Genomic DNA, 14,579 nt, shown 5'->3' with positions numbered 1-14,579 from the left:
CCCCAACAATAGGGACCGAACCAGGACGGCAACAAACAGGAGGAAAACAGGAAGTGACCAAAGAAGAGAAAGGAAGGAAGAGATAAACTGTTAAGAGAAGAGAGCAGGACCGGGGCAAGGGCAGGAACACAAAGCAGGGGCAGGGAGGAAGGTTAAAGGGGAAGAGGAGGAAAAACATGGTGGAGATGATGGTGGCAGCAAGGAAAACGCCACAGAAAGAGGGGGGTCAATAGAAAGTGGGGCTTCGTGTCCACATCACGACACAGAGTAAGAGCTGAGTCGTCAGTGGAGAGAAGAGATGGGATGGAGAGAGAGAAGGAGTGTGAGAGTGGTGAGGAGCAGGTTGTACAGGGTGAGAGACACGTGGGAGAAAGGGGGTTTACAGGGGTTCTCTGATGCAAACTCTATATCAGGGGTTTTCAACCGGGGGTCCGCGGCTGTTTGATATTTCAACACATTTCCAGATTACTCTTGAATATCGTGAAAAATATCTAAATAAGAAAAATATGTCTACAATAATATAAAGTTGCTGGTGATCATGAGGTTAAACTTAAGTAGGCCTCAATTGTTTGTGTTATATTGTCTGATTATCATTTGTGACATATTCTGCATTACTTTGTCATCTTCCCTCTTCAGTTGTAGCCCCAGTTTATGTTGATTGTTATTGATCACCGTTACTTTAACGTTCTCTCAACATGTCAGCTACATGTCTGTACATTTAAGTCATGAACGTTATATATTGATGTGCATATGGTTCTGAGATGCAGTACAACTACAAACTGCATTTTAATTTAGTTTCCAATTCTTAAGCACTGAAAATCAACCGTTTTTGTTGTTTCTCACACAGGTTTTTCTAGATTTGTTTGAGGTTTTTAAATAAAACCAACATGGGAAACCAAATGTTAACACTTCCTTCTATCCACACGCGTAGGAACATCAGTGGATTACTTTCTAGTCAGAATGGTCCCTGGGACAAAAACAGTTGAAAACCCCTGCTCTAGATGATATGCAGCAATATTCATAACCCACTACTAATGAGTGTCAGTGAAGGCTGTAGATTTCATATTGGCAGAGAAAAACACAGTAAAACATATCCAAAGGTAATTTTTAGACAAAATGAGACTGTTCACCTGTTCATTAAACCTCGTGCACATGGTTCTCATGGTTTTGGTCTATTGTTTGATTATTTGTCTGTGTATTTCTAAATGTAAACATTACAGTTAAACACAAGATATCTTTACTTGTAGCAACACATCGGCTGCAAGTGTCAACTTTACAAAACACACATTAAGCAATATAATATGCTGTTCAGTGAATTATTCCACTTTGAGAAGCCAAGTGTTCACAGCGAGGTTAGAAGCCCTACTGCTTTATTGCCTCCTCTCGAAATATTATTGCTACAAGCCCGTCAGAGAATCAATTCTTATGAATTAGTGAGTAGGTCGCAGTTTTGAAATGATCATTTTAATATTACAGTATTGAGGGACTGGAAGTCAACGCTTGCTCGCTACAGTATTCAATATTGAATGTGGTTTCAGGTCAAGTATTTTTCAGATCTTCACTCAGAATTTCAGATTGAGGGGTTGAGCAACACTTAGACCCGAAATAACTGTCAGCTCTGTCGTAAAGAAGCACCTGGCTCGTAAAGGTCTGGTGGATTCTTCATGTCGCCTGCCATGAAAAGCAACTGCCCAGCGCTGCATCATAGAAACCAGGAAACTGCGTTGAGATCAGACTCCATTCAGACATTCTGTCACCATCAAGGACAGTGAAGAGACTGGAGCACTTTGTGGAGAAGATGTGTAAAAACAGCTCGTACACCATGCTTAAATAATAGCTTGGGGAGAAGGCACAGGAGAAAAACAGCCAGGGAGAGGAGGGGAGTGTGCACTAGAGGACCAGGGGCCTTTCCACGCCACGGATCTGAGAGCAAAGGCTTAAATCCAGGGAAGATGTGAACAGATTCCACCAGTCAGTCGGCTCTGGCTTCCTGATGTGATGGTCACACATGCACGTAAACAAATGCTCACACGTCCCCATCCCCATGAGTTTCAACCCTCCACTGTGCATTCTTCCATCACATGCACAGATAACTCCCAGCATGCTTCACTCTACAGCAGGGCTACTGAGGCCTGCTGTAGAGTGCAGGACTAGTCAGGTAAGTTTCCATGATATTACTGGGAAAATATATTAGCATGCTGATTGAGGATTGTTCATCTGTTCATCTAGACTATTTCCATTCATTTATCCATCAATTGTAACATATGTTTACAGATGATTCCAATTGTTTGGCTAACTATTTATATCTCTGGCATTGCATTAGTGTTTTTTTACAAACTTTTTTCTCATCTTATTCTACAGAACAATGCCACGTGCACTCTCTCATGTGTGGAGACATTTCACCTCATCCAATGTAGAAGGAAAGGCTGTGTACATTTGCAAATACTGTGCAAAGACCTATGTTAAGAATGACACAACGATGCAGAAGCATATAGTCAAGTGCCCAAAGTTTCCTCAGGGCTCAAATCAGCCTATGACAAAACAAAATGTTTATATTTATGTCTGTATATGACAAGGTAAATACAGTTAGTATAAATTACCCACAACGTTTCCAGTTTATTCCCGTTAATTCCTGTTATTCCCGTTTATTCCCGTTAATTCCTGTATATTCCCATGGAAAGTTTCCAACTTTGAATATTCCCCGAATTTTGCAACCCTATGTATTACAGACCAAAAATAACCCACAAATAGCCTTATTATGGTCTGAGCTGCCACTGCTCGTGCACATAAATACAGCCACACATACAGAACGCACACATACAGATGCTTGTGCACTGTGCTAAATAAAAGCTCTGTGTCAGGACATCATCCTGGACGCCGCAGCTGCAACGCCTGCCACATTAAGCGGCCTAATGGGCTTTCAGAGCTACATCACTGCGTTTGGGTTGTACATTCTCGGGCGTTCCCTGGAATCAGCGGCACGTTGTGTTTGTCAGGGTGTGCGTGTCAGTCTGTCAGGCAAGTGGAGGAGTTGTGTATATGTAACGGTGTAAATATGTTGTTATGTATAATCCTGTCCAACGTGGAACTGCAGTCATAGTTTTTTTATGTATTTCTTTTATTATGCCGTGTTTATCTTATTTTGAAGGCCCACAGTGGGAACTTCTGGGGATAAGTGGGGCGCAACGTTTGTTTTACCTCAGAAGCAGATTGTTCAGCTCTGAGTAAGTTGTGTCCCTCTGTCTGTCAGTGTTTTAGTTGATAATGGTTAATTTAGTGTTTAAAACGTGTTTAGTAATAAGCAACTTTTGCAACTTTTCTTTTATAGATGACTGTGTCCCGTTTGTTGTTGCAGGTATGTTGTTTATAGAAGTAAACCAAAAAACGATACGATCACGTGTTAGCTCAGAAGCAGATTGTTCAGCTCTGAATGACTGTGTCCCGTTTGTTGTTTCAGATGACACAGAAAATAAAGTTAAACTATTTTACCAAGAGTCAAGAGAGATGAATGAAAAGAGCAGCAGTGCAAACACAGACCGTCACATATATGGGCCATTCTACCGAATTGGTGCAAAGTCAGGTTGGAAATATTTTGAAATTTTGTATGTTTTATTCCCAAAACTTTTTCCGTATATATATTGTACCATATCTAAAGTACACATATCTAGTAAAAGAACCGTCAATTTTTATGTCGTATTTACAGACTGTGTTGCAATGTTTTTCCTCTCCCAAAAATTGTCACTACCGAAAAATAGTAATAAACTATAGAAAAAAAGTATTATTACTAACCTGTTAAAATTGTGTTTCCTTCATTTCTCTGAAGAGTATTTTTAAAAATATTTCTTGATGGTTTTCACAATTGAATCAATAAAAATGAAATTTTTACCAAATGTTAAAGTTCAATTTATACAATTCATCAAAATCTAAATGCAATATTTCTTTGTAAAATGCATAATACTGATCATATTGATTCCAGAGTTGATGATTGATGAAATTGAACATACATTAAACCAATCAGTATCATGACATTTTAGTTGATAACTCAATATACTTTATTTTTTACAAAACATCCAGTGTTTCGGTAGTGACTGCGCTGTTTTTGTAGTGACCACAGTATTTTGTTTGCAAGGTTGTATCATATTTCCTCAACCTTATTGCCTAATCTTAACTCATCACATGCTATAGGTTTGGAATATTAAAAACACAAATGTTTTGTGGTCATTAGAATAATTTGATTCTTGAGGACATAACAATTGTTTGTCCAGAACCATTTAAAGTACAAACATTACCCAATTGGGTTCAGTAAAATAGAAGAAAACGTTGAAAAATAACTGATATTATGTTGTACTGTATGTTTAAGGGTTTAGTGTCAGACACCATCACAAATCCATTCACAAATTTTAACTTTTCACATACTGCGATGAACACTCTTGGGGTGATCTGGATATGCCTCTGTGTAACGTTTTCTGGTGGTTACGCCCAATGTTGTGCGTGAATTTTGATCATAGAATTGGAAAAATTGTATAATGGATATGTCAAAATGGTCCTGTGAGCAGTTTGCAGCATTAAAGTATTTGTGCAGAGCTAGCATCTCATGAGTTGGCAAATTGCAGCAGTGAGATCGGCTTCAGACTGTTGAATAATGTGCAGTTTAACTAGGCCTGAAGTTGGAACTTTATGTTTCGGTAGTGACGGTATGTTTCGGTAGTGACTGTTTCGGTAGTGACAATTATAGCTAACTTTGAGCATAACTAAAGAATGCTAGCAAGCACATGGCTAGTATACACATCTTTGAAGAGGTGTACACACATAAAAACACAATACTTTGCATAAAACCCCAAAAAGTTTACTTAATTGAAGATAATATGTGTTTCGGTAGTGACAATTCTTAAGGTTACACGCTGATTTTCAGACTTTGGAACACATTTACATCAAAAGTATGGGTTTTAGCTGCTTACCATTCAGTCATGAGGGACAGGGATGCAGTGTCACTGCCTGCTCAAAAATGCAGGGGTGTGGCTAAAAACCGGGCTCAGCCAATGGACTAAAACTCTTGTGTTTCGGTAGTGACATGAAAACTGGGGACATGATTTTTTGACTATAGTTTTTTAATTTAAAAATTTAACCCAGAATAAATCTAAATCTTCCAAGTTCTGTTTGAACTAAATCATAAAGATCTTTGAAATAAGATCACTGAAAAAAATCTAAAAAATTGATAAAGTGTTATTTTCAGAAATTGAAATTTAGATGTCAGGGTTGGGGACAGCTACTTCGCAATAGAAAGTACCCTATAAATGATGATTTTGTATATATTTAGCTTATCCCTATCTCATTTAATGTCTTGGGTTTAAATAGACCTTAACACATTCTTAGTAAAAATCTATGTCATGAATACTTAATTGTTTTGTAAATAGCTTTTCTTGTTGGGGGACCATACTTTGAACCAATTCGGTAGAATGGCCCATATACGGCCGTGAATATGAAATTATTTGCCCATAGGTTGGTAAGAGTTCGCATTCATGAATGAAATGATTGCGTTTTATTTTCAGGCCGAAGCGAACAGTGATTTAAAAGGATGAATGTTCACTGTGTGAGAGAACGGAGCAGGTGAGGAGTTTGTGTTCAAAGCTCATGCTGGTTAGGAACATTTGCATTTCAGAGCTGCTTCCGGAGGAGAATAAATGTGCGAAGGAGGGTTCAGGCTAAATATTAGAGTGTGCAGCCAGGAGTAAAGTGAGGTTAGAGCGCAGCAGATTAGTGGGGACACCCAGGAAGCGCAGGGGTTCACATTAGACTGTGAAGCCATGTGTGATGATCCTGCAGGTTTCCAAATGAGCTCTGATTAGCCCGAGAGTGATTTCTGCAGCTCACTTCAAAACTCTGCCCCCATCCAAAAAAAAATTCTACTTCCTCCTTCCTCGTTCTCTTCTATTCCCTGCTTCTCCAGTCACACCACATTAGAGAGGGAACATCTCAGCCAAAAACTCGACTGTGAGAAATTATAAGCAGCTAAAAAAGCCGGTGCGTGGGTTTGTTTGAGCGCACGTGTCAATGTGCACGTCTGTGGACCTGCTTTCATTATACAAAAAGATTTCAGTAATTGAATTAAACCAAATGTTGTGCATGTGCGAATACAGATAACAGTCAATTGATTATTAATGCCTCATTAATACTCCCGCGGTGTCAGGTCACATGGATAGACTCATTTTCAAACACACACACACACACACACAGACACACACACACACACACACACACACACACACACACACACACACACACACACACACACACACAAAGCAACACAAAGCAACACAATGCCAGAGGCCAAAGGTGTCTGATGGAACAGAACGTGTGCTGCACAGAACCAGTGTTATGAAAGCAGCTAAAGTAGAGAGAGGAAAAAAAGAGAAACAGCACCTACTCAAATTAAAACCGCATCTGGTCAATCAGAGCTTACACACACACACACACACACACACACACACACACACACACACACACACACACAATTTAATTATATCCTCCCTCCTTCAGTTTCTTCAACTCTTCCTGCTTCGTCACTAGCTCCTCCCTGTGGCAACACTGACTCTCCCTCTCTATTGCTCCTCCTCCTCCTCCTCTTCCTCCTCCTCCTCCTCTTCCTCCTCCTCATCATCATCTGTCCATCACCCAGCGGCTGGTTGGCAGCGAGCTGATTGAGAGCATAGAACAGATGGTGCGATGCTCTCTGTGTGGACACCCAGCAGCCAACGGTCCCTCCTCCTCTCCCTCCTCGGCCCTTTGACTCCTGATGCAATCCCTGCCCCCCCCCCCCCCCCCCCCTGCTACACATCCTCCGATGTGCACACACACACGGGCGCTGAGTCATGTTTTGAGATGGGAGATGGGGTTTACTTGGGAGGATATACTGTCATGGAAATTATTAAATCTAACTGTTCTCTCATCTTTAATGTAACACAAACATGTTGTTCTCACGTAGCTTTGCTCTAAGTTCAGGTGGAATGACCTGAAGAACATCTCTATGAATCCTATGTATTGTTTTCCTCTGCCAGATACCAGTACATGTCTGTTAGTTTGGCCATAGATGACCTTGTGACTATTTGATGTTCTAATGTCTCTTCCCTCAGGAGAGGAGGAAGCTGTTGCCTCTTCTCTGATCGGTTCCAACCACTGAACTCGTCATACTCGCGTGGTATCAGAAGATGATGTAGTGACGTCAGATTGTGTATTTAAGACAAACTTCCTCTCAGACCTTCCACACCTGCAGTGGTGTCGACAGCTCTGTTCCACTTGGCCAAGTGTTCACTCAGAATCTCTGTTTGTATTCAACTCTATTCTCTGTAAATTGTTTTCTTGACCATCAATTAAATACTTTGATATCATTGAATTGATCACTCAGTCTGATGGTCTATTTCCTCACTAGGGAATTAAAACAAAATTCCCAGCACATATACCTCCTAGACTAAAATGTGTCATTTATAAACACATTTCCTGCATTTCTATACCAACTAACCTTTTGGGGTTTTTTTAGCAAGAAAACACGTGCACCAGTCAAGATTAGTGCATGTTAACAAAGAACAGTAAATAACTGGTTGAATGCATGTGAGCTTCTCCCTTTAGAGTCAAATGAGACCTGTGTTTGTTTTATACGATGTCATCACTTTCAGGACATGTGACACCCTGATTCACTGGAATACTTGCAGGAAAGGGGATTTGCATTCAGATGATGGCTCATTATCTACACAGGAGGTGATATTAAAGCAGATCAAAGCTTTGGTTCCTTGATGAAAATATCCATAAAAATAACAATGATTCAGACCCAGACGATGCTGACCGAGGCTCAATCTGTAGAAAACATCTGTGAAGAAGAGGAGGAAGAGGGTTTGCCGCTTTATTCGTTTATCAAACAATGTTCTATAACTTTAGGGAAAAGGCAGCGATTTACAATGAATGTTTAAGCTGTCAACGGTGTTTTTTTTTTTAATAACGTCTCGATCTGCTTCAGAGGCTGAAGTTTTTGTAAACGTTGGCAATTCTGCGAGCTCCTCAGAAAACCCTCAGGTATGTTGGTTTTCACACAGCACTTAGGATTTGGAGCAGGTTTTTATTGAGCACCTAAGGTCTTACTTTGAAATTCATAAAAACAGCGTGTTGCTTGAAATGGTAAAAGGAATCTGCAGGTACATCATCAAGGTCAAACACCAAATAAAAACACATCAACAACATGACTTTGATAAAAACCTGGTTACACTATGTTAACTTTATGGATGTCAGTACTAATAAGTACGGTTGCAAAGGGGCGGAAAGTTTCCGGTAATTTTCCAGAAACTTTCCGGCAACTTTCCATGGGAAGTTTAGCTCGGGAATATTGGGAATTTTGAAAAAAAAAAAAATACTCAAATTAAACGCTGAGCAATAAAAACATGATTCAAAACTCTATTTTAAAGATGTATGGAACGTTGAGTTTCAACCCTCCACTGTGCATTCTTCCATCACATGCACAGATAACTCCCAGCATGCTTCACTCTACAGCAGGGCTACTGAGGCCTGCTGTAGAGTGAAGGACTAGTCAGGTAAGTTTCCATGATATTACTGGGAAAATATATTAGCATGCTGATTGAGGATTGTTCATCTGTTCATCTAGACTATTTCCATTCATTTATCCATCAATTGTAAAATATGTTTACAGACGATTCCAATTGTTTGGCTAACTATTTATATCTCTGGCATTGCATTAGTGTTTTTTTACAAACTTTTTTCTCATCTTATTCTACAGAACAATGCCACGTGCACTCTCTCATGTGTGGAGACATTTCACCTCATCCAATGTAGAAGGAAAGGCTGTGTACATTTGCAAATACTGTGCAAAGACCTATGTTAAGAATGACACAACGATGCAGAAGCATATAGTCAAGTGCCCAAAGTTTCCTCAGGGCTCAAATCAGCCTATGACACAACAAAATGTTTATATTTATGTCTGTATATGACAAGGTAAATACAGTTAGTATAAATTACCCACAACATTTCCAGTTTATTCCTGTTAATTCCCGTATATTCTCGTTAATTCCCGTAAATTCTCGTATATTCCTGTTAATTCCCGTTAATTCCCATGGAAAGTTTCCAACTTTTAATATTCCCGGAATTTTGCAACCCTAATAATAAGCCATAAAGTCTAACAACTGCAACAAAACAAGAACAGTTTGGACGCACACACACGCACACACACACACAACCTCCATTGTCACTTCAACCCAATTAGGTCACCTGCCAGGCTTACAACAGCAAACACACACACACACACACACACACACACAAAATGAAACATTGTATGGTACGTGGCACATTCAAGGAGGTCACACATATGGCAGCATTACATGCACGGGTTCCCTCCTCATACTCCAGCTACGCTCCAACTGTCATCAAGACGACAATAAACTTTATTGACATTCACACACACACTCTCCACCTCGGGGCTCCTGTAGCGACGGGTCCGTTAATCAAGTGCAGTGTTTTCCCGCCTGGTCAGCAAGTCAATAGACTTAGAAGCTTCATCACGTAGCAAACATATAAATATTACATTACTCATTTGCAATAACCCGGTCGGGACACTTACAGGCCACAGTGAACATGTGCAACGTTACAAGCTGCGTATAAAATAAACAGATAAACACTAAATGCAGATAGACAGGAGATTAATGTGTTCATATCAAAAACAACACACAATATGAATATTTATCACACACCTTGCGATGATGGAGCGATGCTGCTGAAAGCGACAGCACAGGTACAGATGATCCAGACCGCGAGAGCCATGTTGGAGGCTGAGCAGGGGGCGGGGCTAGAGCGGAGCGGCCCACAGGCACAGGTGAGTGGGGGGGCACTTCCTCAGCTTACACCCTCCCTGAGGGTGATCCTGTAGACAGAGGGGGGGGGGGGAATGTTATTTCTCTGCCAAATAAAAAAAAGTCTATAAAGAGAAATTATGTTTTCCCCCTTTCAGTGTGGCGTTTGAATTAGACTGTGTTGATTAATTTATTCAGTTTTTATTGCAGGAATATAACTGAGCTGTTCATGACTGGGAGAGGAGAGGAGGAGAGGAGAGGAGGAGAGGAGGAGAGGAGGAGAGGAGAGGAGGAGAGGAGGGGAGGAGAGGAGGAGAGGAGGAGAGGAGAGGAGAGGAGGAGGAGAGGAGAGGAGGAGAGGAGAGGAGGAGAGGAGAGGAGGAGAGGAGAGGAGGAGAGGAGGAGAGGAGAGGAGAGGAGAGGAGAGGAGAGGAGAGGAGAGGAGAGGAGAGGAGAGGAGAGGAGAGGAGAGGAGAGGAGGAGAGGAGGAGAGGAGGAGAGGAGGAGAGGAGAGGAGAGGAGAGGAGAGGAGAGGAGAGGAGAGGAGAGGAGAGGAGAGGAGAGGAGAGGAGAGGAGAGGAGGAGAGGAGGAGAGGAGAGGAGGAGAGGAGGAGAGGAGAGGAGGAGAGGAGGAGAGGAGGAGAGGAGGAGAGGAGGAGAGGAGAGGAGAGGAGGAGAGGAGAGGAGAGGAGAGGAGAGGAGAGGAGAGGAGAGGACAGGAGAGGAGAGGAGAGGAGGAGAGGAGAGGAGAGGAGAGGTTTTGGTTTTTCAAAATCAATTTATTTTCTATTTCCAGGAACAAAAACACTTCTTATGTCAGCCACCAGCTGTACACCGCAACCAAACAAGGTTAATAAATACTACATATAGATTATTTTCGATATATACACACACACACACACATGTACATACCCACTCACACATCCATACCAACTGTCGTATCTCAAATTACAGGTTAAAAATCAGTTCCCCTTCATCCCCAAGGGTGCATAGAATCCCCGCAACAGCCCATATGCGGCTAAATGTCATCAAATTGTCCATCATTTTGTAGTAGGCGTGTTCTACTCTGAGTCTGGCTTTCAGAAATCCAACCAGCATTGGCGCCGGATGCACGCTACCAGTGTCCAGTGCTTGGTTCCTCCGTGTCAGCCAAATGGCTAGCTTTGCAGAACCAGAGACAAAGTTTACCAGGTTGTGTACAGCTTTTCCCTTTGCAGAATATTTCGGACCATAAATGAACAAACCAAAAGAAAATACCTCTCCCAGGCCCTGAAACCACCCTTTCAACACATTAAAAAGTGCTTCCAGCCGTGGACACTGAACAAATAAATGTTCCAGTGTTTCAGCTTGGGAGCAGAACGTACACCCCTCCCCCAGCTCCGGATCAAGGTGCGCTCTGTATCTGTTTGTAGCTATCGCCCCGTGCACTAACCTCCACTGGAGGTCTGCTGTCCGTTTTTCAATGGGCAGCTTGTACAAGGCCCGCCAGCTGCCTTTCGGAGAAGCCTCTGGCTCCAATAGCCCAGTCCACCTCGACTCTCTAATCTCTTCCAGAGAGTGCAAATTACGAACCTTTACACAGGTCTGGTAGACAGACTTTTTTCCCACAGTCTGAAAGCTGTCTAGGTGAGGAGTTGGGAAGGACAACAACTGACCACGCCTCTCCTGCCACTCCCCAACAGCTGGGCTGATGAATAAGGAGGGGAAACTGTATTCCGAGTCATCACTCCACTGGTCACACAGAGTATTGTTGCTTGCAAAGACTCTCATGGTTTGTGGCAGGGCGGCACAGACCTCCTCCAACACTTTGTTTATCAGTCTGGTAGAGTTGATATTGCTGTTCGCTCTCAGGGTATCCACCGATGTTGCTGTCATCTTTATCAGATGGCCCAGTTTGGTGCATCCAGCTCGTCTGAGGTTGTCTCTGAGGCTGGCAGACTGCAGTGTTTCCGACCTCATAAAGTCATTGAAGAACAGCGGTTCCTCAAACAGCCACAAACCAGGTGTTTCATTGTTTTCTCTACTGACATGAAAAATCTGCCATGCATCTAACATTGATTTGTAGAACGGGGTCAGCCCGGTGAGATCCATGTCCTCCGTTCTTAAAAGGAAGAGATGTTTGTCGTAGCCCAATCTTCCAGCTCTCCTCAGCAGCAGACTAGCCGCATCAACCCACCTCGGCCCACAGTTGTACAGTAGTCTTTGAGCTGCCCGAAGGCGAAAAGCGGCAATTTTGGACTTGATGTCCACCAGTCCCTGTCCTCCTTCCACCACCGGCAGATAGAGGACTGCTGCCCGAACCCAGTGTTTGCCAGACCAGAAGAAATCCAGTATGGCTCTTTGTAGTTCCTCAATTAGTCCTCTCGGTGGCGTCAGAGCCGTAAGCCTGTGCCAGAGAGTCGAGGCAACCAGACTGCCGGCAACCAAAGCTCTTCCCCTATAGGACAGCTGGGGTAGCAACCATTTCCACTTAGACAACCGAGCACACACCTTCTCCTTCACTCCCTCCCAGTTTTTTGTTAGAAACACATCGCTACCCAAAAATACACCCAAAACTCTTAACCCCTCCTTCCCCCACTCAAGACCACCAGGCAGACTTGGTATTGCTTGCCCTCTCCACTGTCCCACCAACAAAGCCTCGCTCTTTTCCCAGTTCACCCGTGCAGAGGAAGCCTTACAATACAGTGACAGTGCTTCTTGTAAAGAAGAAACATCTTGTTGATTAGAGACCAACACATTTACATCATCTGCATATGCAGAGACTATGAGGGAGTACTCGGGATCTGGGAAGCCAGGCAGCGAGAGGCCACTGATCTTACCCCTCAACCTGCAAAGCAAAGGCTCTATGGCCAGACTGTATAACTGCCCAGAGATTGGACAGCCTTGTCTTATCCCCCGCTGTACCTGGATTGGTCTGGTCAGCCCTGTCCCCATCTTTATCATGCATTGTGCACCATTATATAATAGGCTGAGCCATGCAATAAACCCATCACCTAAACCAAAAGCTCTTAAAGTGTCAAATAAATAAGAGTGATCTACCCTATCAAAAGCTTTCTCTTGATCCAAAGAAACAATTCCACAATCAAACTCATATTTTTTACATACATCCATAACATCTCTTATCAGAAAAATATTGTCCATGATTGTCCGATCTGGTATACAGTACGTTTGGTCTCTGTGGACAATCATCTCCAAAGTGTTTTTTAGTCTGTTGGCTAAGGCTTTTGAAAGTACCTTGTAGTCTGTGCACAGGAGAGCAACGGGCCTCCAGTTTTTAAGTAAGGCCAAATCTCCTTTCTTTGGCAGCAGGGAGATTACTGCTCGCTGACAAGAGACAGGAAGTGAACCTGTTCTCAAACATTCCAAAAGGACGCCATGTAGGTCCGGACCAATGATGCTCCAGAATCTCCTTAGCAGATCATTGGAGAGACCATCAATCCCTGGCGCTCGTCCTGATGCCATCTGGTTCACCGCTTCTGTCAGCTCCTGCAGAGTTAGCTCAGAGTCGAGGGCAGTTTTCTCCTCTTGGCTAAGCTGGGGTAGTCCCTGCAGCAGCTCCTCACGGGACTCCATGCAGCAACTTTCCTCACCAAACAGGTCGGTGTAAAAAGCTGACGCCTGGCTCCTCATCTCGCCTGGACAGGTGGTTATTCCGCCCCCTGGGAGTCTAATGCAGGTGAGCTGTCTTCTTTGTGCAACTGATCTTTCAAGATCGAAAAAGAAAGCAGTTGGTGCATCCATGTCTGTTAGATGAAGCAGCCGGGACCTCACGAGAGCTCCCTTAACCCTCTCCTGCAGGTATGAGCTCAATTTCAACTTTTTTTCCTTCAGTAGTGTTTGACCTGTGGTGGAATCTGCAACTAAGCCCTCCTCTATGTTTATAATGCTAGCCTCCAGTTCTTGAATGACTGCTTTAGCTGTGGCAGTGGAGTATGAGGTGTACTGTTGGCAAAACACACGAATTTGTGCCTTGCCTATCTCCCACCAGAGCTTTAAAGAACTGTAATCTGTTTTTTTATTTTTCCACTGGCGCCAAAACAGCTCAAAAGCTTTACAGAACGCAGTGTCTTGCAGCAGTTTGTTGTTAAAACACCAGTAAGATTTAACCCTCTCCCCTGGTGAAATTACTAACTCTATGCTAACCAGATGATGGTCTGAGAAACCAACCGGGCTAATGATGCTGTCACTTAGTCTGGCTCGAAGGTTTTGGGATATAAGCAACATGTCTAGTCTGGCTGCCGTCACCCTGTTTTCTCTGACCCTCATCCATGTATATTGTCTGGCTGTTGGATGCTTTAACCTCCAGGTGTCAACCAGATCTTGCTGTTTAATAAGACTGTTAAGGGTCTGCGCTGACTGGGGGTGAGGTTCTTCACTGGTCCGGTCCTTAGTAAAATCTAGAGTACAATTGAAATCACCTCCGACAATTAGCTGATCCTGCTGATAGTTTTTAAGTTCGTTTTCTAGTAACTTAAAAAAGCGTACTCTCTCTGCACCTTGATTAGGGGCATAGACATTCACAAAAACCAACACTGTATTTTCTATTTCTGCTTTTACTAATAACAACCGCCCCTTCACTAATTCTGTAACGGATAAGATGGTTGCATTTATTGTTTTGGTGAACATTACAGCTACTCCTGCAATGAAGTTGGAGCCATGGCTTAAGGCATGAGGACCCCTCCACCATAAACCCCAGTCTACTTCATCACTCGATGTTGTGTGTGTTTCCTGCAA

The 14,579-nt window shown here is 42.8% G+C and overlaps 1 protein-coding gene across 1 annotated transcript in view; it reads right to left on the bottom strand.

Annotated features, from left to right (window-relative positions):
- adgrl1a (adhesion G protein-coupled receptor L1a) overlaps positions 1–9,816 on the bottom strand; it is a 67,691-nt gene extending 57,875 nt beyond the window's left edge. The window contains exon 1 of the mRNA XM_061089905.1: positions 9,747–9,816. Within this exon, the coding sequence (XP_060945888.1) occupies positions 9,747–9,816 (70 nt within the window). The remainder of the gene's footprint in view (positions 1–9,746) is intronic.
- Positions 9,817–14,579: the final 4,763 nt, after the last annotated feature.

Source organism: Limanda limanda, chromosome 17 (assembly GCF_963576545.1).
Source record: "Limanda limanda chromosome 17, fLimLim1.1, whole genome shotgun sequence".
NCBI classification, from domain to species: domain Eukaryota; kingdom Metazoa; phylum Chordata; class Actinopteri; order Pleuronectiformes; family Pleuronectidae; genus Limanda; species Limanda limanda.
This window is presented reverse-complemented; position numbering and strand designations above follow the sequence as displayed.